The sequence below is a fragment of the Phascolarctos cinereus genome, unplaced genomic scaffold (genome assembly GCF_003287225.1).
Source record: "Phascolarctos cinereus isolate Bilbo 61053 unplaced genomic scaffold, phaCin_HiC Scaffold_4;HRSCAF=312, whole genome shotgun sequence".
Classification (NCBI taxonomy): Eukaryota; Metazoa; Chordata; class Mammalia; order Diprotodontia; family Phascolarctidae; genus Phascolarctos; species Phascolarctos cinereus.
The window spans coordinates 634,587,537-634,615,180 of NW_027555847.1; the positions used below are offsets into that span (position 1 = coordinate 634,587,537).

General features: G+C 34.2%; 1 protein-coding gene across 19 annotated transcripts in view; it reads left to right on the forward strand.

Annotated features, from left to right (window-relative positions):
- PHF20L1 (PHD finger protein 20 like 1) overlaps window positions 1-27,644 on the forward strand; it is a 132,008-nt gene that overhangs the window by 8,628 nt on the left and 95,736 nt on the right. For 11 of the 19 annotated variants that reach the window (XR_013486340.1, XM_078153742.1, XM_078153749.1 and 8 more), the window contains exons 3-6: window positions 19,098-19,269; window positions 19,416-19,500; window positions 23,751-23,839; window positions 24,070-24,159. Coding sequence is in view for 18 of the 19 variants with exons in the window: in XM_078153742.1 (XP_078009868.1) it covers window positions 19,098-19,269; window positions 19,416-19,500; window positions 23,751-23,839; window positions 24,070-24,159 (436 nt within the window). In the remaining variant the exon portion in view is untranslated. The remainder of the gene's footprint in view (window positions 1-19,097; window positions 19,270-19,415; window positions 19,501-23,750; window positions 23,840-24,069; window positions 24,160-27,644) is intronic. The other 8 variants (XM_078153750.1, XM_078153752.1, XM_020997926.2 and 5 more) reach the window with 2 other exon arrangements.

The window sequence follows — 27,644 nt, forward strand, 5'->3', positions numbered from 1 at the left end:
TGGATCTCCTTTAATGATCCCAAAGTTCTCACCAAAACAAAGAGCCATATTTTAAATACCAATATTCTACCAGTTTTGTATTACCTTAAGACCCAGAATATAACTGTCTCTTAACAATTAAAAATGAGTATCACACTGAGAGCAATAGAGAGATTCAAATGACTGAGCAGGCTACAATGTATAACCTCTTGGGAACAGAAGAATAGGATTTAAAAGTGCTGTCAAGGAAATTTATGGTTGTGAAAGAATATGAGCTAGTCACATAGTGAACATGAGGAATAGCAGGTAGACAGCCCAAGTGCTCCACTGATATCTTCCTGATGTTATAAGAAAGCAAGGAAGACCACCTGCATATTAAGTGGTGAACTTAGGGGAGAATATGGATGACAGTAACATAGGACAGCGTGGTGTAGATGGTTCGTGATTTGTGTCACTGAAGGAAACATCCAAATCACTGATATTCAAGATTCATTTGGATATTTGAATGAACATGATAAAGTATATGCGTTGTCCATTAACCAGATTACTGCAATAGAGCTTAACACACAAGAACAGTTGAGCTCTTTTTGAGTGAGGAAATAGAAATTTAGTGTTGCCAGTGCTTAATTTGGAACCTCTTTTTTTTTTTTTAGTTGTTTATCTGTGGTTATCTTTTTTTCTTTTACATTAACAGCAGCTTTAGTTGACATACAGGATATGCACTATTTAATAATTATTTAAATGTGCTTAAATATAACATTTTAGCTTTTGTTTATTTTTTTATTTTGGAAAGCCCTTTGATAGCTAAACATGTAGACATAGTTGCATCAGGAAATGTTTGAAACAGGGTAAATCTTGCATCAGTCTTAGAACCGTCATATTCCTTGGAGAACTGGGTTTTAGGGAGCTCTTGAGTAGGGAGAATAAGAAAAATAGATATCTAAGCTGCTTCTGAGTAAGTTCATGTTATCTGTTTATTGTTTTATTTGAAGTAATTTGGAGTCTGTAAGTACTCCTGTGCCTAAACATGAGTACAAAAATATGCTTGAGACAAATGAAAATATTTAAGTTATTAGGTCTTTTATATGGTCCATGTTTCAGTTTCCCTTTACTAATACAATTGATGAAACTTGGATTGTATTATGAAACATGATATGCTTGTATTCCCTGGAGCTCCATTTTATTGTTGATATTTGATAATAAGAGTTACCCTGTTTTAGTTTTGTCAGTGATTGGCCATCATTGATATCTCTGTTCAAGAGAATAACATTTTACCATAGGAAGAACTGTTACGTATGATTGAAAGGAAATCTATACATATGTTATGACAGTACTTTAGATTATACTACTCAGTACATGACATTTGATATATTTTATCAGACTATTTTAGTGTTCAGAATTTAAGGAATATTTTTCTTTAATCATGTTTACAGAGAGTTTCAAGCTGTACAAAGCATTTTCTTTACAACAGTACTGCCAGGTAGGTAGTATAAGTGTTAGAATTTGTTTTATTGAATAAAGGACTAAGGTTCTAAAGAATTAGAAGTGGGAATTGGAATCTCCTAACTACTGAATCCAGTGGTTTTTCTTCTATATGATGTTGCTTGCCTACCACTTGTAAAAAGTGAAATGATTCTTATTTAGTGTTATCCTCCTGATCCCCTGAGGAAAAGATTTACTACTCATTCAGCGCTATAGCAAAGTTACAAATTACTTAGCAACATAATTAGCTTCTACTCTTGGGAGAGCAAATAGTGTTATTTATATTTTTCTTTCTAGTACTGTTTATGTCATTCATTTTGCATTACAGTATATTCACTTTTGATGCCCAAATATTTACTGAATAAATAGTAAAAAATTGTTTTATCTTGGGAAAGATTTTAAAAAGGAGCAAAAAAGAATGCATTTTAAAATCAAGCTGTGAAGTCAGTAGCTATTTTATGTTAGATTTTGTATTTGAGTAAAGGTAAAAAAAGTCTTGACTAAACCCAAAATATTTTATAATCTTTTATCTTTTATGTATTTTATTTTTATATTTTATAAATATTTATATTTTACAGTTTTATAATCTTCCAGGAAATGGAATTGTTAGTAGATGTCGTGTAGAATCATTAATATTTATGCCCTTGAATGAAGTTCTGATTTAATTGTTTTAACTACCCCATCATTTTAACTGAATAGTAGTAAACTTTAGTCAAAATAATAATATCTAAGAATAATACAGTGAAAGCTTTTTATATGATCATTTTGTCCAGTGTTAGGTTTGAGTTGGAGAGAGTAACTTTTCCATAATTGGAAGAGACCTAATGTGAATGATTTGTTAGTTACTATTAGCAACAACTTTAGTCAACATAGTAATATATATATGGTTAACTTTTTTTTTAGCCTTAAGAAGTTTTGGATAGATTTTATACTTGTTTTATGATTATTCAATTCACAAATATAATTTTGTCAGTATATTTATAACATTTCTAAAAGTAGGGATGTCTCTTAGTTAAAAAAAAATAGAGTTCCGTATGTATTTACTCAGTTGCAGTCAAAGTAATACTTTTCTCGATGTGGATTTGTTACGTTATACCAGCAATTTCAAATAAAATGACTTGGGCACAGAAAGCACTTAGTAGATGTTTGCTGTATTGAATAAAATAGTTCTTATGCTTGAGTGATAATAAAGTCAAATAACTAACATTCTATGCTGGGTGTTCATCTAATCATTAATATTTGTTAACTATGATGTGAGACATGAAAAAGTTTTGTGGCATTTTCTTTATTTTTGTTATGTGCTGTGTTTTACTTGATGTTATAAATTGTTATTGTAGATAGTTGCTTCGCTAGCAATAAAGGCATATAAAAAGTATTTGAACCCTGAGGTATTTTGCCATCCTTCAAGTAGCAACAAAAGTTAGATTATCTAAATGTCTTGAAATAATTGCTTTTCTCAGTATTTTTTTTACTTTCTATTTATGAAACTATTCTGTATAGTAATTGTTTCAGATTTGCCAATTCATATCAACAAGTATTTTTAAATACTATGTAGTCAGCACTATTTTAGTTATTGGGGATATAGAAATTTAAGATATGGTCCATCTCCTCAGGGTGCTTATAATATATTTAGTTGAGAGGAGATAAACAATACCACCTTGTATTAAGAAACTTTAATTATTTCTGGATACATCTTTCATATAGTCGTCCTGAAAAAAAGAGCTGCAAAGCCCCCCAGGGATTATAGTACTGAAGATCCTAGTATTTTCATCTGTAGAAGGTTTTATGTTTGTAAAGAAGGAAAATGTTCTCTATAAATAAGGTAAACTTTTAAGTTCAAAAGATAGAAAATTTCAAGTTCTTAAGCCTTTTTAATTTTGGGGTAGATTTGATTTAAGTCAAATCTGTTTGAGATACCAAGCAGAAAGATTTGACTAAATTAGAATGTTTACCTTGTTACTTCATCTTACCTTACTATATATTTGTCATAACACAGAAGGAGATGCTGGCTTCTGGTAGCTACATTTTAAATTTCAAACAGTGATTTGCTTTTAGTATTTTGGGACATTGTATAGCTAAATGTCAAATTTTATTATGGCTATAACAATTTATCAAAGATAATTGAAGCAGATACTTATGAAGTAGTTGGGAGATAATTCAGTTTCATTTTGAAGGGTTAATCTTGGATGATTGAGGATCTTCTCCACTAACTAAACAGTAAACCTTAATGCCTCTTCAGTAGAGTATTTTAATTTTTATAATCTAAATCCATAAATTTATTCTAAAAACACTGGCTTGAAATCTCTTTCAATCGGAGTAAAGACTCTATTAATTTGTTATGTTAAATACTCAGTCATTTAACAGAAACAAATTATATGTATAAATGTATAAATGAGCTTATTGCTCATCTTCTTTTAATCTTGGTTACAACTTCTACTGCCACTTATTAAGAACTGTTGAAAGATAATCAGGAAAAATAATTGATATTAGAACACAAGAAAATATTCTGATGCATATTTGTTAATATGTAGACTTGAACTAAATGACATTTAAGGTCCCTACCAGTTTTCAACCTTTGATTCTGTAATTCTTTGATCAAATAAGGTAATAGTGTGATAAAAATGAATATCTCTCAAGACAGAAACCTATTAAAAATTTTTGAGTTGAAAAATAATTCATCATGTTGTTGTTTTTAGTGATGGCTTATGTGCCCCATACCATGTAGGGGAATTCTATGGTTCTATCTAACTTTCAGATAAAGAAAATAATTATATTAGGTCTTCTTTAGTAGTAATTTAAATTCTGTCTTTATTTTGATCAAAATGTTCTCTATTGTAAGCAAATCTATGATTAAAAACTACACATGTGGACTTTAGAAGGTATATTACATAAAATTCATACAGTTTATGATTTTTTGACTTTTGCCTGAATAATTCTGTGCAGTTTCCTTCTAGTTCTAAACAGAAGAAGAATGAAAAAGATGTAAAGCTGGCAGATGTTTTTGAACATCACCAATTAGACATTTTTGGTAGAGTAGTCTAAATTTTGAACAGGCAAATGCTATTTCTGCCCATTTGGAGTTTTTGAACTGGTAATGAAGCATTTGCAAATGTGCATTTTGAAAGATTTACTTGCATAGCAATGAAAGATATTTGGAGCTTGAGGAAGTGTAGGCTAAGTAGGAATAAACAAAACCTTGTTTAAGTAATGAAAAGTATCAATCAGTTGATCAATAACCATTTAGTAAGTGCCAGGCACTGTCAAACCTAAACGCATATACAGAGAAGGAAGAAAGAAGAAAAAGATAAGGAATAGAAAAAATTTATACAGATATTTAATGCTTATTATGTTCTTAAATTGTATCTTATACAAAATAAATAATTAACAAATCAATGTATAATGGACAAACTAGAAGAGAAAAAAAAGGAGAAAAAAGAAGAAAAGATAAACTAGAAATGCTTATGGTCAGAAGTAGCGCGGTGGCATTGGCAATTTTGAGTTCTTAGAATAGTTTATCCTTGACTTATGCAAGATTCTCAATACATTGGAATTTGAGCCTTTTCCAGTAATTCTTTTACCAGAAATAAGTTGAAAGTTGGATTTGATGATTTAAAAAAAAAACAAAACTTTTTTTCTTATTATTTAAGGTCTTGTGTTATCTTACTGGCTGTATTTGTGTAGTGCCAAATTGAAAAACTTCTGACTGAAGTCAGAATTAAAGTAATTAAAGTGAATTCTGGTGGATACACCTGGAAAGACGCTTCTGGAATGGGACTTGCCTGAATATAAAATCAGTTTCCAGTTATCTTTACCAGTGAGTAAGAGAAGAAAAATGAGGATTGTTCAAAAGTCTTCAAATATATTCTGCCCTTAAAGTATAATCTGAGATGTACTCAAACACGTGTATACACATAGACAAATTCTTAAACTTTTGAATGGTGAGTGAATTGATGGTGGAACAATAGCCACTCTCTTGTCTCTCCTAGTGCATATGTGTGTTATCTTTGATTCAAAAAGGCCCTGCATTACTCAGTGCAACATAAGTTCATTATTGTTATAGGGAACCAGAAAACCTCTGCAGAGAAGGTGATATTCAGGCCACCTTAAGGGTAATCTTCTAAGGAACATCTCTGGGATGGTTCTAGAATCAAACCTTCATCTTAGGGATCTTGGCCATTTAGAATTTGTACCAAATTGGTATCTACACCACAGTGTGCAGGAATAAAAGAAGAAATAGGATTCCATTTGCCAAATCCATATTATGCTATCTTAACCAGTGGCAATGTAGTTTCTCATTTTTCACCTTTTTTTTGCCCTCTAATTCTTTATTTTATTTCAACAAGGATCTCATTTCTTTGATGTCACTGCTGCCTTCACGAATGCAGATCTTAATAACTATTCTCCAGAGTTTGTTTGGCTAAAAAATTTGTTACCCTTCAGCAAAACTCATTATTACCCTTTCAAGAATTTTGTTTTGCCATCAACTTATTGACCATTCAAAGTTTAAGGACTTGGAAATGAACTCTGATCAGTATTATAAGCCATTTCAGCTCTGTAGGACCTTCCAGAGTTCAGCACTAATTTGACGTAGCCTGTTATAAACCAGGTTCACTTCTATGCCACAATGAGATTTTAGATTTATATTATACAAGAAAGAACTTGATTTCTCAGTGGGGAAGCACACTAACAAAATACTCTCTCATCTTGTGGGCAACTACACTAAGAGGAGTCCTTTATTTTATTTTAGATAAATAAACAAAATTTTGCAGAACAACAGTATGTTTTCACTTCTTGGCTACAAAAAGAGTATATTGTATTGTATTTTATATTATTTTATTGTAATAGTTTTAAAGTAGAAAGCATTTGATCTCCCAATATTGACTATACAGAAGTAAAATGTCTTGAAAAACATCAAATTTTAAGAGACTGAACTTTAAAAAAATTGTTAGACTTATAGTTTCTAGAGACCTTGAAGATAATTTGTCAAACCCCATCATTTTATGAATGAAGAAATTGAGGCCCACAGAGGTTAAATGTTTTCTCTAGTAACAACTACCTTGTGACTTAGCCAAGGTTAGCATCTAGTCAGTGAGCTAGCATTTATTAAGTGCCTACTGTGTGCCAGGTACTGTGCTAAGTACTTGGGATACAAAGTAAGGCAAAGAACAGTCCCTTTTCTCAAGGAACTCACAGTCTATTGGGGAGACAACAAGCAAATGATTGTGTGCCAACAAGATCTGTATAATGGGGTTATCTGTATATGGGGTTAGTTTCAGAGGGAAGGCACTGATATTAAAGGGGACTGGGAAAGTCTTCTTGTAGAATGTGGAACTTTGTTTGAGACTTGAAGGAAACAAGGGAAGCTGAGAGGCAGAGATGGAAAAAAGGGAAAACATTCCAGGTACGGTGGACAGCCAGTGAAATGGAGTAGAGAGATGGAGTATTGTGTACAAGAAACAACAAGGAGACCAGTGTCACCAGATTGTAGAATGTTAGTGGGGAATAGGTATAAGAAGACTGGAAAGGTAGAAAGGGGCTAGGACTCGGGGTAGGAAACCTATGGCCTGGAGTCTACATGTGGCCCTCTAGGTCCTCAAATGTGGCCCTTTGACTGAATCCAAACTTTACAGAACAAATCCCCCTAATAAAATGATTTGTTCTGTAAAACTTGTACTCAGTCAAAAGGCCTGCACCTCCACCTCTGGGCTAGGAAATAAATGGCTTTAAAATCCAAACAAAGGATTTTATATTTGATCTTAGAGGTAGTAGGGAACATTTGAAATTTATTGATTTTTATATTGAAATTTTATTGAAGGAGGGGATGATTTGGTCAGACACTTTAGAAAGATCAGTTTGATTGCTGAGTGGAGGGATGGATTGGAGTGGGGAGCAACTTGGGGCAAGAAGACTAACTAGTGGGCTATTATACTGTAGGTGTGAGATGAGAAGGGCCTGCACCAAGGTGGTTGCAGTGTCAGAAAATAGAAGATACATATATGAGTCAGATATACAAAGGTAGAGATGACAGAACTTGGCACTTACTGAATATGAGAAATGATAGAATAAAGAATTGAGGATGACATCTAGGTTGTGGGACTGCGTCTGTGGCGGGGTGGGAATAATACCCTTGACAGTAATAGGGAAATTAGGAAGAAGGGAGGCTTTGAAGAGGAAGATAATGGGTTCAGATGTGGGCATTTCGAGTTTAAAATATCTATGGGACATCACGTTTGAGGTGTCCAGAAGGGAGCTAGAGGTGCAAAATTGGAGTTTGGGACAGAAGCTGCAAAAATAGTCTTCTGCACAGAAATGATAATTGAATACAAAGGAGCTGATGAGATCATGAAGAGAAAAAGTACAGAAGGAGTAGAAGAGAGCCAAGGATATGGAAAATCTTGTCTTGGAAAATCTCCACTTTTAGCAGAAGTGACCTGGATGAAGGTCTAGTAAAGGTGACAGAGTAAGAGCTGTCTGGCAGGAGAACCAGGAAAGAGAAATGCCATGAAAAACCTGAGAGACCAGAGTGTCAAAGAGAAGATGATACTGTCAAAGACTACAGAGAGATGGAAGAATGAGGATTGAAAAAAAGGTCATTAGATTTGTCAATGAAAAGATTATTAGTAACTTTGGAGAACAGTTTCAGTTGAATGATAAGGTAAAAAGCCAGACTGAAAAGAACATAAGGGACATAATTAAAGGCAGTGATTATTGATGCCTTCTCAAGGAGTTTTGCCACAAAAAGGAGGAAGAATATGTTATTGGCTAGGAGACAGAGGAGGATCAAATGAAAGTTTTTTGAGGATGAAGGGGGGAACACATGAACATATTTGTGGTAGTAGGGAAGCAGCTACTAAACAGGAAAAGGTTGAAGAATAATGAGAAAATAGGGGTGATAGAAGCGGCAATCTGTTGGAGAAGACAGGATGGAATAGAATTACTTGTGCAGGTGTAGGGATTTGCCTTTGCAGAGAAGTGGGCCATTTCTCCACGTGAAATTAATGAAAGGAGACATCAAGTGATGTGAAATGAGGTAAGGTTCTCAGCTAAGAGGGTGAGGGGAAGAGAAGCTGTGGGAGATTTTGAGGAGGGATGGAAAGGTTTAGAAGAATCATGGTGGTAAGTGGTATAGTGAGTTAATAAGGCAGTTGTAAAAAGGTTGCCCTGCTGTGGGAAGGGCCCAGTTGAGTTTATACAACATAAATTTGTCATGGATCCAATAATTATGGTTTTGTGATTTTCTTTGGCTTCATTCACCAGCACATCAGTAGGAGTGAAAGCAGTGGATAGTGGAAATAATCCAAAGGTAAGACTTGGAAGGGGCAGGATCTTCAGTGGGGAAAAGGGGCAAAGGACTAGAGAGAGGAGGACAGTGTAGAATTGAACTTGTTCACCAAGGGATCATATGGGGAAGGAAAGAGAATCTGGCAGTTATACAGGATTCGATGGCTTGGGAAAGAACTGAGATGTGAAAGGATTGGAGGATGTAAAGAGGACAGAGAACACAGTTTGGAGTGGCAAGGCATTGGGGAGGTGGAATGACAACATTATGATCAGATAAGGAATTTTAGAGTTCATAAACATGGATGTTTATGGTAGGTGATGACAGGGTCAAGGATGTAACCAATCTGTGGTGTAACTGATGGGTTGGGAGAAACCATGGAAAATGGGTAAGTTGAGGAGTCTTGAGGTTAGGGTGTTTGAAGAAGTACCTCTATGTATGTTGAACATACTGAACATGCTGTCTGTCCCCTAGTATGAGGGCAGAAGTTGGGGAGGAGAGAAAGATTATGAACCGGTCCCTGAATTCATAGGGAGGAAACAGATACCAGAATCTTGAATGGGTGATAAATTTGGACTGAATGAACCTCAAAGGAGGAGAGGTTATTGAATGATGGGGGTAATAGGAGAGTCTGGAAATGGCAAAGGGGGAGCAAGCATATTTGGACTTCCCACCACAACTAGTGAGTTGATGGGTATGAGTGAAAGTACAGCTGGAGCTAGAAAGGGTAGCCAGGGAAGCTGTGTTGTCAGGAGAGACCCAGGTCTCAGTGCAAAAAGATGGAGGAAGCAACAAAGGAGTGGGTTTAAAATGCAAGCTAGTTTGTTACTTGTGGAACAGGCATCCCAGAGAGAGGAGGCGCACTGTTAGGTAGCTTTAAAGTGGTGATTGGGGTGGGGTTGAGTGAGGATGGAAATAAAGGAATGCTTATTGGGAATTGGAGAATGGAGTCTAAACAATGGCAGAGAAAGGAGGGGTTCAGAGTTACTGAGTTATGTCAGGGTGGAAGTACCTTAGTAAGTGAAGAATGGGTTTAACGTAGGTCTCTAAATCTGGGTCTAGATTTAGAAAGTGAAGTTGGGTTTGACTGAAAACTCAAATGATAACATCCAGAGATGATGGTTTTTGCTTAAATACTCAGCATTCAGAAATACTTAAGTCTGATTTGTTCTAATTGGTGGAAGCTAGATTTCAAAAAACAAAACATTAAAATATTGGCAAAATTTGCCTTTCCAACAACTGCTTGTTAAAACCGATTGATTTGGGGATACTACAAACTCTGACAATCATTATTTAATTGTGGCAAATATGGTTTAGCTCATGTAAAGAAAATCAGATATAGGATTTAATTGTTCATTTTGGGTTTCTAAAGGTATGCAATATTTAATTACAGTCAACATGCTAGATTTCATGCTTTTTGAAAAAATGAGAGATTGAAAGACTGGTAACATTAGCATTTTAAAGTTGATTCATTCCTTGGTTTTCTGTAATTGTGCTTTTGATTTATTGTGCTGTTTCCCCCCATTACTTTGTAATTTAAATCTTTTTTTTTCATATTTAGATACTTTATAAGTATCTGATACCTTGATATTTTGGAAAACATTAAAGATATGCCAAAAAGAAGAGAGATTTTGCCCATGCTTGTTGTTTATTTTCTTGAAGGGGATATTTATAGAATTTGATAACTACTTCCATATTCCTTACGTGAACAAAAGCATAACCTTTGCTAGAATTTTATTCTCATTAGAAATATGATTGAATCCAAACTTATATAAGAAATTAAATGTACAATTATTTTTCCATGATGTAGAAAATGAGTGGCCATAGTATTGGTAGTTCTGTAATATCATAAGGGCTTAAAAACAAAATTAAGATAAAGTTGTTGTTTTTTGGCAAATTTGTAGCATAATATAGGAGAGAACTGATCAGTTCCAGAATTATTCTGTCATCATATCCCCAAATGCACACCTCTCATTCCCAGCAAATGACCTTCTACCTTTATTGAGAAGAGAGTGGTTCTCTGATATGACCCTCCTCCCACTCTTCACTCCTCCTTTTAAATCTAGCAGTGCCCTCATCTACCCTCTCCTTCCTTCCATTGTCAGAGGATGAGGTGGACCTCATTTCCATTTACACCATCTATCCTTTTTCCTTTGATATTTTCCATGACCTTACTCCAACTACCTTTCTTATGCATCATCAATCTCATTCTATTCTAATTCTAGCTTCTTGCCATTAGCCTATGTTCAAGGTTCCACTTTCCTTCAAAACAAAACATAACCTTCAGTTGACCTTGTTATCCCCTTTCTTTCTACACTTATAGAAAAATAAGTGTACATATAATGACTCTACCATCACATTCTTAAACTTGCTTCTTCCCCCTTTCAATCTGGCTTCTATCCCCACCACTTTACTCCAGGGTTCCAAATGACCTCTTATAAATCAAATAGCCTTTTTATTATCTGTATCTTTATTTTACGCTGTTGATGAATTTCTAATTCTGATATTCTTTGTTCTTTTTACTTCTGTAAAACTGCAGTCTCATACTTCTCTTCCTAACATTCTTGTTTCTTTTTCCTTCATTGGCTTCCCATTTTCCTGCCCCCTTAAAACGTGGACATTCTCTGACCGTCTGTGCCTTTGCTCTTGATAGGTTTATCAACTTTAATTTCTTGACTTATCACCTCTATTGAAAATCTCCTAAATCTGTATCACTACCCTTTGTCTCTTTTTTATTTATTTTTAATTTAATTTTAAATTTTGTTTTATTTTTCACTTAAATAAAATAATCATTTCCATAACATAGTAGAATTAAAAAGATGATTGTACATGAAAGTGCAAAAATAAATATATAATCAAGTTATAACACTTTGTCTCTTCCCAAAGTTCCAGTCCTGTATTTTCAACTGGCTACCTGAATATTCAGCCAGCACCTCAGACCCAGCATATCTAAAACTGAGCTCTCTTGAGTGTTTCTATAAGATCTCTCTCCTAATTTTATTTCTTTGATGTTACCCTCCCAGTTACCCAGACTTAACAACTAGTCATCCTGAAATCTTTCCCTTCTCCTCTTCCTTCAGTTACCAAGCCCTCTTGATTCTTCCTTAATAGTCTGTCCCATCAATTCCCTGCTCCCTATACAAACAATAATTTCCTGGGTCTTCATTTCTCTTGGGTTTAGGTCTCTTTCTGGTGCAGGTGATTTGTAATCTATGTATTTGATCCTCATCTCTTGAGCTCTAGTACTGTATCTTCAACTACATGCTGAGCATCTTCCTTAGAATGCTCCAAAAGCATCTCAAATTTATCATATCCAAAACTGAACTTACCCTATACCCTTAACTCCTGATGACTTTTCTGTTTCTGTCAAGGTACTGCCATTTTTCCAGTATCCAGATATTAAACCAAGGGGTCATCCTTTCAACTCTGAGTTCTCACCCTCCCACACTCATATCCAGTCAATTGCCAAATCTTGTCACTTCTCTACTTCTATCACTTTTTCTGCTACCAGTTCCCTTTTTCTTCACTCCCCATAACCACCACAGTTCAGGCTCTTATCACCTCAGGTAGATTATGCAGGAGTCACCTAATTTGAGCTCTTTGCATCCAGTCTGTTCTCTCTCTAATCCATCCTCCATACAGTTGTTGTAAAATTGGTATTCATAAAGCATAGGTTTGGCTGTATCACTCTCCTGCTTAAGCAGCTTTAGTTTTTGCTCATGTAATAAGATAAAAATTGATCTGTTTGATATTTAAAGCCTCTCACAGCTTGACTCTAGCTCATCTTTCTGGGCTATCTTTACATTACTTCCTCCTATGTACTCTCTGTTCAGCCAAATTGGAGCACTTGCTGTTCCCCTGTATATATGACATTTCATCACCATCTTTCTTGCTTTTGCACAGGCTTTCTCAAATTTTCTTCCTTCTCACTTTGGGGTTTTTATTTTCCATTTACTTCTCTGTTTATGTGTTGTATCCTCCCTCTTCCTCTGACTAGAATATAAACTCCTGGAAGGAAGGGAATCTCATTTATTTGTCTTTGTATCCCCAGTGCCTAGTGTAGTGCCTATTATATATTAGACATTTAGTAAGTTCTTTTCAAATATAATCTAATTTTGGCACTGACCTCACTTAAATATGTTAGAATAGTCTCCTAAACTGGTTGTGTTGCCTTCAACATTCTCTCTCCAATTTATCCTTCACCCTGAAGCTGAGATAATCTTTCTAATGTGCTACTCTGGCCTTGTTTTCTACTCAGAGCTTTAGTGATTTCCCATTGCCATAGTAGCATTCAAGGTTTTCAACAGCCAGTTTCCTATTTACCTTTTTATTATTGTTTACTGCTCTTTAATTTTCTTGATTCTAGCCAATGTGAACTACTTTGTGTCACTCAGTCTATAAGAGCCATCTCAATCTTTGTGCCTTTGCGTGCCTAGAGCCATTTCCTTCCCTTTTCCTTGTTCCCAAAGCAGTTTGGTTAGTGGATAGGTTACTGTTCTTGAAGTTAGGAGTACCTGAGTTTAAATCCTTCCCCTATGGAAAATCATTTAACCTTTCTGTGTCTCAGTTTCCTTAGCTGTCAAATGAGGGAGTTGGGCTCATTCTTCCTAAAAGTTCTTTGTGTCTCTCAAAATATGATCCTGTGATCTTTAGCTGTTTGAAGCCCCACCCTTCCTTCAAAACTTTACTTAGGCATTGACAGTTCTCTGAAGACTTCCTGAACTGTAGCTCCTGCCCTAACTCAAGTGAAAAAGATCTCTCCCTCATCTTTCTCATAGCACTTTGCTTAGCCCTCCCTTTTTCACTTATATTCTTCCTAGTATCATTACTTGAATAGTGTTATTATTTCAGCATAAATCTCTTGCTAACAAAGGCTGAGTGTATTTTAATCTAGTTTTATATATTTACCATCTACAATAGTGCTTTGTAATTTGTAGATTCTTAAATATTGTGTTCTGTGGAATTCAGTTCAACAGTCAAGTGTTACTCAGCAGATAACATTTTCTAATGCATTATCATGACAGGGAATGGCCTTGTCAGTGAAGGTCAGGCTCTCATAGGCGGTATGGAGACAAAGTGCTGTATTGTAAAGAGCATAGGATTCAGAGGCAGAAGACTTGACTAGGTTGAGGTCCAGCTTTCATAATTTCTGGCTATGAGACTTTAGAGAAGTCTGCTTTTCTGTGCCTCAGTTTCCTTATCTGGAAGTGGATAATAATATTTTCAATACTTACCTCACAGGACTGTGGGGAAATCATGTTGTAAACTTAAATATCATGATAGTTTGCCTTACTATAACAATCATACTTAGTTAGAAAGGATTTGAGTATATGCCTGACAACAGATAGTTTGATAATAATTCAACAAGTATTTAAGTATGTATTTTGCTCAAGGCACTGTACTAGGTACTAGAGATACAAAGATAAACACATAACAGTTCTTGTCCTAAGGGACCTTACTAACAAGCTGTTATTCCAGGACTAGCCTAGCTAAGGTCATAAAAGCTCTTTTCCAGCAGGTTGGCTACCATGTAACCTTTTTTTTTTTTTCAACTCTGTCAAGTTATAAAAGTGGTATCTACTGAAATGTGGAGGAGATTGCGTGTTGTATCTGTGGAAGGAATACCTACACTTAGGAACTTAGGTATCCTTGAAACATCTTAAATGTTAAGAATTTAGGATTAAGGAGGCTGGAGAATAGGAAAGATTGTTAGGTTGAAAGTTATAGTTAAATGACTAGAATGATGGAATTAATATCGAAAGGCTTTAAGAAGTTGATGAATTTTGTGCGAAATGTTGAATGTGAAAGCAATATGGATTACTAGAGAGGACAGAAAGTTTTCAAAATAGATAAAAAATAAAATGCAAAATCTGAGGAAGAAGATGGCCAGGTTGAACAGAAAGCATGAAATGAGGTGTGGTAAGATGTAAGATGGAGTCATTGGGTGGGAGAAGAGGAAAAATACATCATTTGTTTCAGCTCCTTAAATTCTGCAATCGTAGATTTCAGTTTTATTTGGAAGACATTGAGAGTTACTGCAGGATCCTTGAAAGGAAAGTCGCATGATTAATTCCTGGTTGAAAAGAATATTCTTAACTGTTTATATGTAGACTAGAGTGAAGACAGGGCAAAAAGACTGGCATCTGACTGTGGGGTAAAATGTGAGGAAAGAGATTGATTTGAGAAACACTTAAGAGGGAAGAATTTGTAGGATTTGGTGATGGAATATTTGTAATTCACAGACAGGACATGGTTGAAATCTTGTAGTTATTTTATATTTAATACATAAAGTTGAAATGTTAAGTTTAATATATATATATGTATATATATATAATTGATATCTTTTGTTTTTAACATTGTCTTATTTCTCCCTTCTATTCCTTTCTTTGCCCCTCCTAGAAGAGCTATCCCATATGATAAATGTCTTCTTTAAAAGAACAAAATGAGAAAGAAGGGGCGGGGGGGAGAAGACAGCAAAATCAATCATGTTGAAAAAATATGTTAATACCTTATATGTAGTGATCCATATCAGTGGACTACCCACCCCATCCTAAACTCTGAAAAGGAATGGGGAAGGGTATTTTCTCATATCTCTTCTTGGGCACCATCTTGTCTTTATAATTTCACAACCTTCAAATTAAGAAGTTTTAATGAAATATCATGATATATTAAAAGAGAGCTGGAATAAGACTCAAAAGGTCTCAGTTGTAGACCTGGCCTAATCACTTCGTAGTTGTTTGAACTTGATCAGTTTTCATTTGAGCATTGGACCAGATCCTCTCTGAGGTCCTTTGCTGTTTTTAAATTTTGTGGTTCTTTTATCTTCAATTTGTATAGTATTTAAAATATGAAATGACAGTTTCAAATTATTATCTAAATGTTATTCACATTTCAGAATTAACAGTCTCTTTTTGAGATGGCCCAAATATAGTAGATCATAATAATGCTGCTTTTATTATCTGGATTACCTTCAACTTTAATTTTTCAGAAATTGTAGTATTTTAAGTCTCACAGCCATGTAGCATCACCAGAATATTGTTAAAAAGATGTGTTTTTTTCCTTGGAGGAAGCTTGATATCACGAAATACATGATTTCCTAAAGATAATCCAGCCCATTTTCCTCCTGTTCCATTTTAAGCTCAGCTTATTGTCCATGCATAGCATTTGCCCAAAAGATAAGTGCTAATGAATCAACTCTATGGGTTATTCATCCAACTGTCTTTTGCCCAGACAATAAGTTTTCTTCATCCACTTGGTTTTTCCTGTGTAGTTAGTTAGGCTGAACTTCTTTGAGGCGTTATATATCTCATGTAAGAAGCTTGGCATCGTTCAAGGCTTGATATAATCAATGCAATTTGTAAACAGTATCTGATCAATCTCACCATCTACAGGGAACCTTTCATTTAATTTGTTGAATTAAAAATTAGTGACATAGCCAAAGCCACTAATCTCTCTTCACGATACCTAGTGATCTGGTTCTTCATTTATTACTTTTCTTATCACAGGTTATATTTCAGTTTTTTATTGATTTTTCTAGAACTCTCTAGAATATTGCTCACTCAAATGGGAAGATAATTCCTTTATGCATATGAATGAATTGTATACAGGATAAATGTTATAGAAATTTAGAGAAAGAAGCTATCAGTTTTCATGACATCTTATCTCTGCATGACTGTGTTAACCATCTTGAACCCTTTTGCAAAATGTTACTGTTACCCAAGTGACGTGTATAGTTTGGGCCCATTGACTGTGAGGACACTAAGATGGAAGACTACCTCTGAGAGGTATCAGGTATAGTTCAGAAAGTACTCTAATTGGAGTCAAGAAGACTTTGTTTTTCAAATCCTACCTCTGATGTTTACAAGCTGTATGGGCATGGGCTTGTCACATAACTTCTTCCAGCCTCAATTTTCAACTTTAAAGTGCTGTGAAATGACAATAATTGTTACCTACTTAGAAGTTCTCCATTTCTACAAAGGAAAATTTTACTGCTTTATATGTGAGGAAATTGTAAAATTAATATAACGGTGTTTATGTATAATAACCTACTTTTGTTAAATCTTCTAAATTGATAGAACTTATTTGCTGAAATATTACGATAAAATTATTTAACATGGAGTGCCATTGTTGGTGATGAAGGTGCAAAAGGAAGAAAGATAAACTTCAAATAACTCCCATTTCCTTTTCTGTGATCATAGCAGTTGATAGTACCCAAAGCAGCCCTTTCATTAGAAGGTAATGTGGAGCTCCTCTGGATAGGGTAGTTGGTGATGTTTAATACTTAGCAGAAGGTAAAGAAGTCTTTTATGAAATATTTGTTTTGAGGACATAAACCGTGTAGCTTTTCCTGTCTTTCATATCTCCCCTATCCATATATCATTTATGGATATTAATGCTAATGTCCAAATTCTTATTTGCAATTTAACTTTTCCTCATACAGAGCCCTATTTTATACAGTCTATATTCTCTAGCTCTATCACCTCCTCACACTATTTCCCAGGTAATTGAAGTGAACTGAAACCCAAATAATTCTTATTAGGCAAGAATAAATTCACTATTCCTTCCACCAGTATGTCTTATAATTAAAAAAAACCCAATGTATACCATATTCATATATAGTTAAAGTGGGTAATATAAGTAACTCCCTCCAGACACCATTTTATTGGAGAAGCATAACTTTATAGACAGGAATGTGTGAGTGCTTCCATTCTACAAGGTTTTTTCCCTTTGAGAATTTGATGAAAGCAAAATGGTTGCCTGAACAGGAGATAGGCTGCCTAGCTTCCATATGCCTACTTCAGCAAAAACCTGACATTCATATCATACTGAATAATAGATCAAAAAATCTATTGAAAAACTATAGATTGACCAAGGATGGAGTTGGATGGTAGGTGAAGCTAAGAGGGAAAAATAATACCAGACAATGTGAATAGTCAGTCAACAGGTTTTTATTGAGTGCCTGCTATTTGCCAGGCTCTGTGTTGTAAGCAAAGCAAACTTCCTAATCCTAAAGGGAGGATTAAAAACAGAAAAAAAGAAAAGCCAAGAGCCAGAATCTTAAGAGAGTGCCCATTAATTGCAGAATGACTGAATAAATTTAAATATATGAATATAATGAAATATTATTGCAGCATAAGAAATGACAAGAGATTATTTCAGAGAGCATGGGGTGTAGTTGTCAACGTGATACAAAGTGAAGTGAGCAGAATGTTCATGTAAGAACAGCAAAATAAACTAAAACAGCTTTGAAATACTTTAAGACTGTAAACAAAACAATGATCAAAACTCTATCTCCAATTGTGAATTTCCTCCATAATCTATTAAAATTAAAAACTATTTTTTGCTAGTCTGGGCAGTTCTTTTTTTAAAAGTCTTTTTCTTTTTAAATGTTCTTTCTGTAAATCTTACTACAAGGCCTTCTTTTGTTTTTTGTTTTTAAAAACAATTTATTTGATATTTTGTGTGTAATAGTGCATTACTTGGTCTCTTTTGACCCTTATTCTTTCTACATTACTGACTAGTCTTCTTTTATGATCGTATATCTCCTATGATGCATTTTACTCTATTTCTGGCAATAGTACTTGTGATATACTGCATGCATCTTTCTCTTGCCTTGTGGTTCATGTGCTTTTGCTTCTGTTGAAATTATGGGTAGCCTGATTCACAGTCATATACTACCACCAAGAAAAGATTATTTAAAAACTAATATAATGATTTTTCACATGTACAATAAAAAAATATGCCATCAGATTTTGTTGTTCGTGAGAATTTGTTTTGAAGAATTTTATGGAGTGACATAGAAACAGCGATAGAGACTTCTGCTTGTTCGTGGATTTAAATATACTGCAGTTCAGAGCTGTGAAGCATGATATCATATATGTCTGATACAGTATGATTAGGATGTACAATAGTTGACTGTTTTCCAATGCTAGGATAGAAAAAGGTCCATTACAGTTTGGATTTAAATTTACCACTCCATATAGGAAAAACAGATTCTCTATTTATCAGAAACTAGCTATATGAGGTAAGCCTAAGACATCTACTCCTTGCTTTTATTGATCCTTTTTAATATTGCTTTATACCTTAATTTGAATAATCTAATAATGTGTTTGCTAAGAGAATTATATAGTGAAGAAGAGATGAGGCAGTTTTTTTTCAATGTTTTTATGTGAGTAACTTGGATTTTGGATTTTAGTATAAGGCAAAAACCACTGGATACCAATACTGAGATTGTCATGCCATCTTTTTTTTTTTTTAATGATAAATAATTCTTTTTAGGTGCAGTACCTTGCTTCATGACTTGAAGGAACAAATTTAAGAAACCTGGTAGTATCAAGCCTCCCTTTTGTTGTTTAAGGTACCCATCAAGAATTGAAAAAATAGACTATGAGGAGGGTAAGATGTTGGTCCATTTTGAACGCTGGAGTCATCGTTATGATGAGTGGATTTACTGGGATAGCAATAGATTGCGACCCTTGGAAAGACCAGCACTAAGAAAAGAAGGGCTGAAAGATGAAGAAGAATTTTTTGTAAGTAACAAACTTTGATATACTCCTTCTTTTTGGTACCTACATAATTAAAAAAAAATTTAGATTTCACAAAAACTCGACTTTAAAAAAAAAGAAATGTCTTTATTTTTACTCAAGTTATTAATCGTTAAAGTTGTCTAAAATAGGACTTTAAGGCCGGAGAAGAAGTTCTGGCACGTTGGACAGACTGTCGATATTACCCTGCCAAGATTGAAGCAATTAACAAAGAAGGTATGTATTTGGAAAGTACGAATGATGTTTAAAGCAAGGACAGAAAAGAGCTAAAAGTCAGCTTCACTTCTAATTCTGATTTATTTAGTATCTCTATGTAGTTTCTACTTTTACTGGTGCATTACCTACCATTGTTTATTTTTTGGAAAACTTTAATTTTTGAGCATTTTGGGGTAGTAAAAATTTATCTCACTTGTTGCAAATAAGCATAATAAATGGATGAGTGAATGAGTGATGAATAAATGAGTGATTGAAATTTCTTTTGGTAGGTAATGAATTATAGCTTATTTTGATAATTTTTCTGTACCTCTTCTCTTTGATAGCTTTTTGTCCATTTTATAATTGGAATATGGATTGTTTCAGTTAAAGAAACATTAATATATGTTATTGTGCTGGCTTAGGCTTTATGTTTGCAGCAAGGTGTAGAAAAGGGAGAAGAAAAAAGTCGATATCCTTTTTTGGTTATTTAAGATGTTTTGGGGACAAGTCTCAAAACCCTTTTTAGTCATTTGTGCCTTTCATCTATCCAGCCTACTCTTTTGTCATTTATATAATTGACAATGAATTGTTCTTTTTTTTTAAATTTTGGACATTTACTGAAATATTAAGAGAAGGAAAAAAAAACAATGGAGTAGTCAGAGAGATGTTACTATGTGAGTTATTTAATGTTAGCCAAGTGCTTTTCTCACATTTGCCCTGTAAACCAAGTACTTCAAGAATCATCCTCACTTTACAGATGAGAATACTGGAAGATTCAGTGACTTGCTTCACATAACTAGTTAACGTCAAAGGCAGGATTTGAGTCGTGATTTCAGTCTACCACATTGTTTTATTTCTCATGTCTTAAGACTATGAGACAACGTCCTTTTGTATTGTTAGGTGAGAAATGGTAAAAAAAAAATAGTAATTAATTATCCAAAGGAAACAGTGACATTTTCAAAATAAACTGGAAAGAATGATACTTGTCATTACTAGCTGCTAATTATAAATATAGAGCCATTTGCACATGAATAGTGACTTTTCTGGAAAAATATAAAATTCTGACTTAGTCACTAGAGTGGAGATGAGAAGGATTAGTATTAGAAAAATTTTAAAAAGGGATATAGAAAGGAAGGTGAAGTAAAAAATAGGTAACAGCAGCTTGACTAGGAGTGTCAAAGTAATTGAACAAAGACCTCAGCCTTTTTCTTGTAATAAAGATGACAATAATTTGATCACATCTGACATGGCCGGAACAAGGGAAAAAAGTGGTATTTTTGAGGCTTCTGCTTTAGAGTTGAAGGTTGTATCTGGCTATAGTCTACTCCCAGCCTTAATTCTGGAAGGTTGTGTAAGCACTATTAAATTGTTCGTAATCAGCTACATCTTAGGAAATGAAATTAGGACAGTGTTCATGCCAGAAAGTTTCATTTCTTGAATGAAGAGCAAGGATGACCTTCTTTCCATGATTCTAACACTAAGCACTCTTAATGATTGTGCATTAAGTAAGATATGGTATTTTATATGTATTTATGTATATTTTGTATACATGTGTACATTCCTATGTTTGTGTGTATGTGCCCATCATTAACTTTTCTCCTTCAACTCTTACATGTTTACTTCCTGTCACATTTATTCATAGGCTCTTAAAATGTATAAATAAGTTAATATTAGTAGAAAGCTAATGAAGATATCAGTAAATATTGTTCCAGCATTATATGGTGAAATCTCTGCTGATGTTGAAAGCTCTTAGTGAGTGATCAAAACTTTCAGTCATTCTTTCTAGAAATACTTGTTGTGTACCTTATCTGTGCCCTGTGGATATAAAAGAAGAGTAAGTTATTACCCTTGTACTTGAGCTTTGGGTAGCTAGGTAGGACAGTGAATAGAGTGCTGGTGCTGGAGTCAGGAAATGTCCTAGACACTTGTTGGCCTTGTGACCCTGGGCTGGTCACTTCACCCTGTTTGCTTCAGTTTCTTCATCTGTCAAATGAGCTGGAGCAGGAGATGGCAAACCACTCCACTGTCTTTGGCAAGAAAACCCCAAAAGGGGTCATGAAGAGTTGGACATGACTGAAATGACTGAACTGTGATGAAACTTGAGCTTTAGGTATATTTAAGGAAACAATTAACCCATATGAATTATTAAGTGCAGAGCCATTTGTGGCAGGTATTCTAAGACCAGTAAGTATTTAGAGAAGGAAGAGAACCATATGGATTGAATTAGTTAGGAAAAGCTTCCTAGAGGTAGTTGGAACCCTCAAGATTGGTCCTTGATGGATAGATAGGATTTATTTTGGCAAAAAGTTAAAAATAATTGTTCACTGGGAACAACAACAACAAAAAGTATGGTACTGAGTTTATATGTAATATGTGCAAAGGAAGGTGTGCAAATTAACTATATTGGAGAGAGAAGTATGTTTTGAAAAGGAGTAACAAATCAAGTTGGGATAGCTAGGGTGGGATCTCAAGAAGAACCATCAAAGCCGGATATGAATATTTGAATGTAATGGCAGTAGGTAGGAGAAATACAATTTCACTGAAGTTAGTAGAGTTGGAATTAGTAACTTTAGATCCTGGTATTGTTTAAGCATCTGTGGATTATTTTTTAAAACACTAATCAGTTATATGCTTCTGTATGTAAGCTGTTCATAGGTCTCCATGATGTTAAATATTAGGCCACTGACAATACTAAATTATATACTATTTAATAAAAATACCAAACTAAATATGTTTTATCAAGTGATATTTTTCTAATTAAAATATTTGCTTGAAATAAGCTCTGAAACACTGCACTAATTAACAAATGTGCTAGTTGCACCTAGTACCTATGAGCAAATGAATGCATTTGAATTTCTGCCTTTTTATTTTCCATTTCATAGCAGGAACCTAGACTTAACTCGAGGTACTTCCTTTTTTTAAGCTGCATATATTAAGGCAAAGAGACTTACTTAAACTAAATAAATGATTGTTGCATTAGACATAAACAGGATTCTAATGCTTTGGAAGCAGTCTGGTTTACTGGAATAAACAAAGATCTAGGAGTTGAGACCTGGGCTCTAGGTTTCACCATATTTTTAACTTAGCTGTATAACCTTGAGTGAAGTCATTTAACCTCTCTATGCCTTAGTTTCCTTCCTCCTCTATAAATTGAATGGTTGGTTTAGATGATATTATTTTAGCCTGTTTTCAGATAAAGTGTGCTCTTTTGACAGTTATAGATCTGTTCCATGTATTTTCTGCATATTAATTTTTTGGACTTATATATTCTTTTCAATATTTTAATGGGAATTAACTTTAAGAGTACAGGATAATGCCTGTGGAAATACTGTCAAGCATTTTTATACATACATATATGCACACATAATACATGTGTGTATATATATGTTACATATATATATATATATACACACACACACACACACACACACACACACACATATATATGTATAGGGGGAGGGAGAGAGAAAAAGACAATATGTATTTTATTTCTGTAGTGATTATCATAATTCCATGCCTCAATTATACTAAAGCGTAACACAATAACTCTTCAGGAAAAAAAATTAACCACCTTGTTTTGAATTATAATTGTTCTAAGAGTAAATATATAGAGTTGTCTTTTAGTGGCCCTAAGAATGCAAATTTAATAAGATATGATACTCTGGAGGTTCTTGTTTAGGTTAGATTGAATAACCCTTTATGGTTTCTTCCAACATTGAAGTTTTGTGAACTCATCTGTTTTATTTTGTTTTGTTTTGTTTTTCCTCTTAATAGCATTTTATTTTTTCCAATTACATGTAAAGATCGTTTTCAACATTCACTTTTATGAGATATTGAGTTCCAAAATTTTTTCTCCCTCCCCTGTCACTTCCCCAAGATGGCAAGAAATCTGATGAAGGCTATACATGTGCAATCATATTAAACATATTTCCACATTAGTCATGTGGAACAAAAGGGGAAAACCATGAGAAAGAAAAAAAAAAGAAAAAGTAATATGCTTTGATCTGCATTTTTCCGTTATGGGTCTTTTGGAACTATTAGATCGTTGTATTGCTGAGAAGAGCTAAGTCTATCAAAGTTGATCATTGTGCAGTGTTGCTGTTACTATGTACAATGTTCTCCTGGTTCTGCTCACTTCACTCAGCATTATTGTGAGCTCAACAGTTGTAGTCATGCAGTGTTTCTTTCTCTCAATGGATAACTAGTGAGATTTAAGAGTTGTTGTACCTGATGGTTGAATTTTATAATTAATGAAATTAATCATGTTTCAGGAACATTTACAGTACAATTCTATGATGGAGTTATTCGATGTTTAAAAAGAATGCACATTAAAGCCATGCCAGAGGATGCCAAAGGGCAGGTAAGAATGTTCAGTATTCCTAGTTAAGTCATTTTTATCAGTTGAGGACTAAAAAGGCATTCGTGAATGGTGACCTATAGCTATTTATTTTTAAAGAATAAACTAATTGTAGGGTTATGTGCTGATAACCCCAAATAGCAGCACGTAAGTGAGGCCTTGAATGTCACAGAAATTATACACATGATATTTGCTTCTTTGGTTTTAGACCTGCTAAAGTTATAGGTCACTAGTTTCTGTTCCAGGTGAAATCCCAGCATCCACTAAGCTGGTGTTGTCCTATCGACCCAGCTGGAGCGTGGAACCAGTCTGTGGGAAGTCAGGTAAGTGCCTCTTTTTACAGTATATAGTGTGGCTTTGAAAGTTATTTTTTACTATAAAATTTTACATTGAGTTTTCTTTTTATCCTCTCTCCCTACCCCAAGTCATACTAATGTAGCTTTCTTAAAAGGCGCTTACCTGACCCTCTGTAGGCTGTTTTCTCATAGGTTACTGTATCAAATATAATATGATCAATTTAGTTAATACTTTGTTACAATTCAGAGCAAGAATGAACATTAAGCATTCACAAGAGAATTTGGGGTGTGATTTAAAATCACGCGTTTGTTAAATAAACTTGAAATCCTGGAGAGAAAAGGTGCCAGTAGAAAATTAAAATAATGCTTTTTATATTCTGCTGTTATTTGGGATTTTCAGCACCTGGACCTACAATTAAGCACTAGAAAGTAATTTTAAAAGTGTTAAATTTGGAAATTCGCTAAAATAGTCTTTTTGGGGTTCAGAGATTGCATAGTGGTCTAATGTTTCTTTGTACTTTGTGGAAAGTAATAGTTTTTGTAACAGACTATCTGCAAGGACATTGAAAAATAAGTATTTGTCAGTTTATAGGCATTACGTAGTAAATTCTAGTCAGATAAAATTTTTCTCTTAAAATTTGCTCCTAAATTGTTTTCGTGGGCAAGGAAATTATGAAAATTATTTTTCAAGCAACTAGATATTTTTAACTTTTCAATATTTGTGAAATGGAATAATTATAGACAGCTCTCCATAGCAGATTTTCCCTTGCTAATTTGAGAGAATGAATTGAAATTTAACTAATTTAAAGGGCAGACTTAAAATACTTTTGAAGCGGAACCATTGGTACATTTACATGTGTACACAAAATGTTTTTTTCAAAAATTATTTAGAATTTCATTATTTCAGAAATATTGTGAATTCTTAGATTTTTGCATGGAAAAATGTTGTGTAGGAGTGAGAAAATACTTTAACATTTGTATATTTAATTTGTAAAACAAGGGTCATTATTGATTTAAACCATTTTAAAAATAAAATTTATTATCCTGGTTAGTCATATGCCCCCAAAAGACCATAATAATAAGTGTCTTTAGACTTTTTTTAGGCTGTTTGCCATAGTGACTCAAAACACAAATAATTCAAGAATTACTCTTTGCAAATATTACTGTATTTGAAAATCATTTTAAAAATTAACTTTTAACATTTTCTGTATTAACATCATATATTACATGTTAAAGTTAAATCCAGTATAAGAATTTTACAGCTTCATAGGACAAGTTGTTTGGAAGGAAAGTTATCCAACTTTCCTTTTAGCCTTTTTTCTTCAGTTCTAAATTTTTTCTGTGATCTTTTCATTACATGTACAAGGAAGTATTTTTGAATGAAATATTTTATTCAGTACTTTGATTTCGTGAATGTATTTTTCTGATGTGCTCACAAGTTAACAAGGGGTGAGGTATGTCCATTTTGAGATTAGGAAGCTCTATGATGGTTGTATAGGCACAGGGAATTTAAATCTTGAGCTTGGTGTTTTCTAGATTTTGATTGGTTCTTTATAAAGAGTGAATAAGTTACTTTAAATGATAAGGCTGTTGTACAAAGATATCAGTGCCCTCCTGAAATGTTCATGTTATACTTTTTCAACAAGGACTAGGGTAAAAGAAATAAAAAAAAAAAACCTTCCAGTGACGTTTAAAAGTCCTATTTTTGTGATACCCTTGAAGCTAATTCTGATCCTTTCATTAGGGAAAGTCCAATTTAAAATTAACTAACTTCAAAATAATTTCTCTAGGAAATAGGAAGTTAGGAAACTTCACATGTCCTTAATTGGCCAAGTTTGCATATGGAAATTGTTGAAGTGGAATAGTAGGGATGTGAAGTCCTTCTGGGGAGGAAGAGAAACTTATTTATGTGAAAAAATGATAACTCTAGGGAAGCTGCATTGACAGAAGGCCTTGATTCTCTCACTTTCTGAGAATAATACAATCGTAAAAGTCAGCAGTAATAGCTATGTGGAAAAATTGTGGGGGAGGGACATGTAGAATTGGCAGATTTTATGTCATGTGGCACACAGCACTTCTCTTCACTGTCATCCCTTCTGACCTGGACTAGAAAAAAAGCATAGCATCTCCTTCAGGCTTGTTTTGAGGATCAAGTGAGCAGATTTTTGTAGAGTGCTTAACACAGTGCCTGGCATATAATTGGTGCTATATAAATGTCATTATCATCATCATTAATTAGAGGAGGTAACTTTGAACCATAATGCTTTTCATCTTTGAGCTCTGTGGATTGGTCTTCAGAGGAAGGTAGTAGAGGAGTCCTTATGCTTTTTTTTTCCTTATCTGGTTTACCTCATGAGGACATGACAGCTACCTCTAATTAAGTTAAATATTAGTATTTTTTAAGATCAATTCAACAAATATTAAGTGCCTGCTATACAACTCAATTGATGCTGGAGGTACAAAACCAAAAATAATCCTTGCCCTCTAGGAGTTTACATTTTAACTGGACAAATAGGCAAACAGAGTAATGCAAAATGATATCAAGAGGGAGAGAACATTAACTAACTGGAGGATCAGGAGGTGATATACAAGTTGTGTTGGGAAGGAAGCTCAGGATTCTAAGAGGCCAAGAAAATGAAAGAAGATGTTCTAGAACTGAGGACCCAGTTATGCAAAGGTTTGGAAGTGGGTGGGGAGGAGAAATGTCTTCAGAAAAGAACTAGTAGACCATTTTAACTGTACAGAAGCACATTTAAGGGAATACTGTAATATAAAATAATTTTGGAAAGGTATGTGAAATCTGGACTGTGGAGTACTTTATTTCTTTTTTTTTTTTTGGCTAGGCAGTGGGGTTAAGTGACTTGCCCAGGGCCACACAGCTAGTAAGTGTTATGTGTCTGAGGCCGGATTTGAAAAATTTTGTATTTTTAGGCAATTGGGGTTAAGTGACTTGCCCAGGGTCGCACAGCTAGTAGTGTCAGTTGTTTTGGTCTGAGGTCAGATTTGAACTCAGGTCCTCCTGACTTCAGGGCCAGTGCTCTATCCACTGTGCCACCTAACTGCTGCCTGAGTACTTTATTTCTAAGAAGTACCCCTGACATTCTAGATGTCTCAAGATATCACAGATAAACCCTTTGAAACACTGCAGCCAACACATCATTTTGCAGTAACAAGAATGTATCATAGCCAAGTTTCCCTTTCTTGGTTGAGAGTTCTGGCTATAACATACATAATTTAACTGACCTCCTGTGACCAGACCTACTCATCCTTTTTGCCTACTTCTCAGCCCCCCTTGTATTTTGGTAGATCTTCCCTTAGGTGGGTTATTTATGTGCCTTCAAATTGCTAGTAAGAAAAAACATACAACTCTGCAGGGAAAGGCATTGTGCAAGCTGTAGTCCTGAAAATAAGTAAAGAAAACTACAATAATAATGTTGTCAAAAATCACAGAATTGTTTAAACACTTATAGCTCACTGATAAGGTCAGTGCCAACATTAATCTGTATTCATAA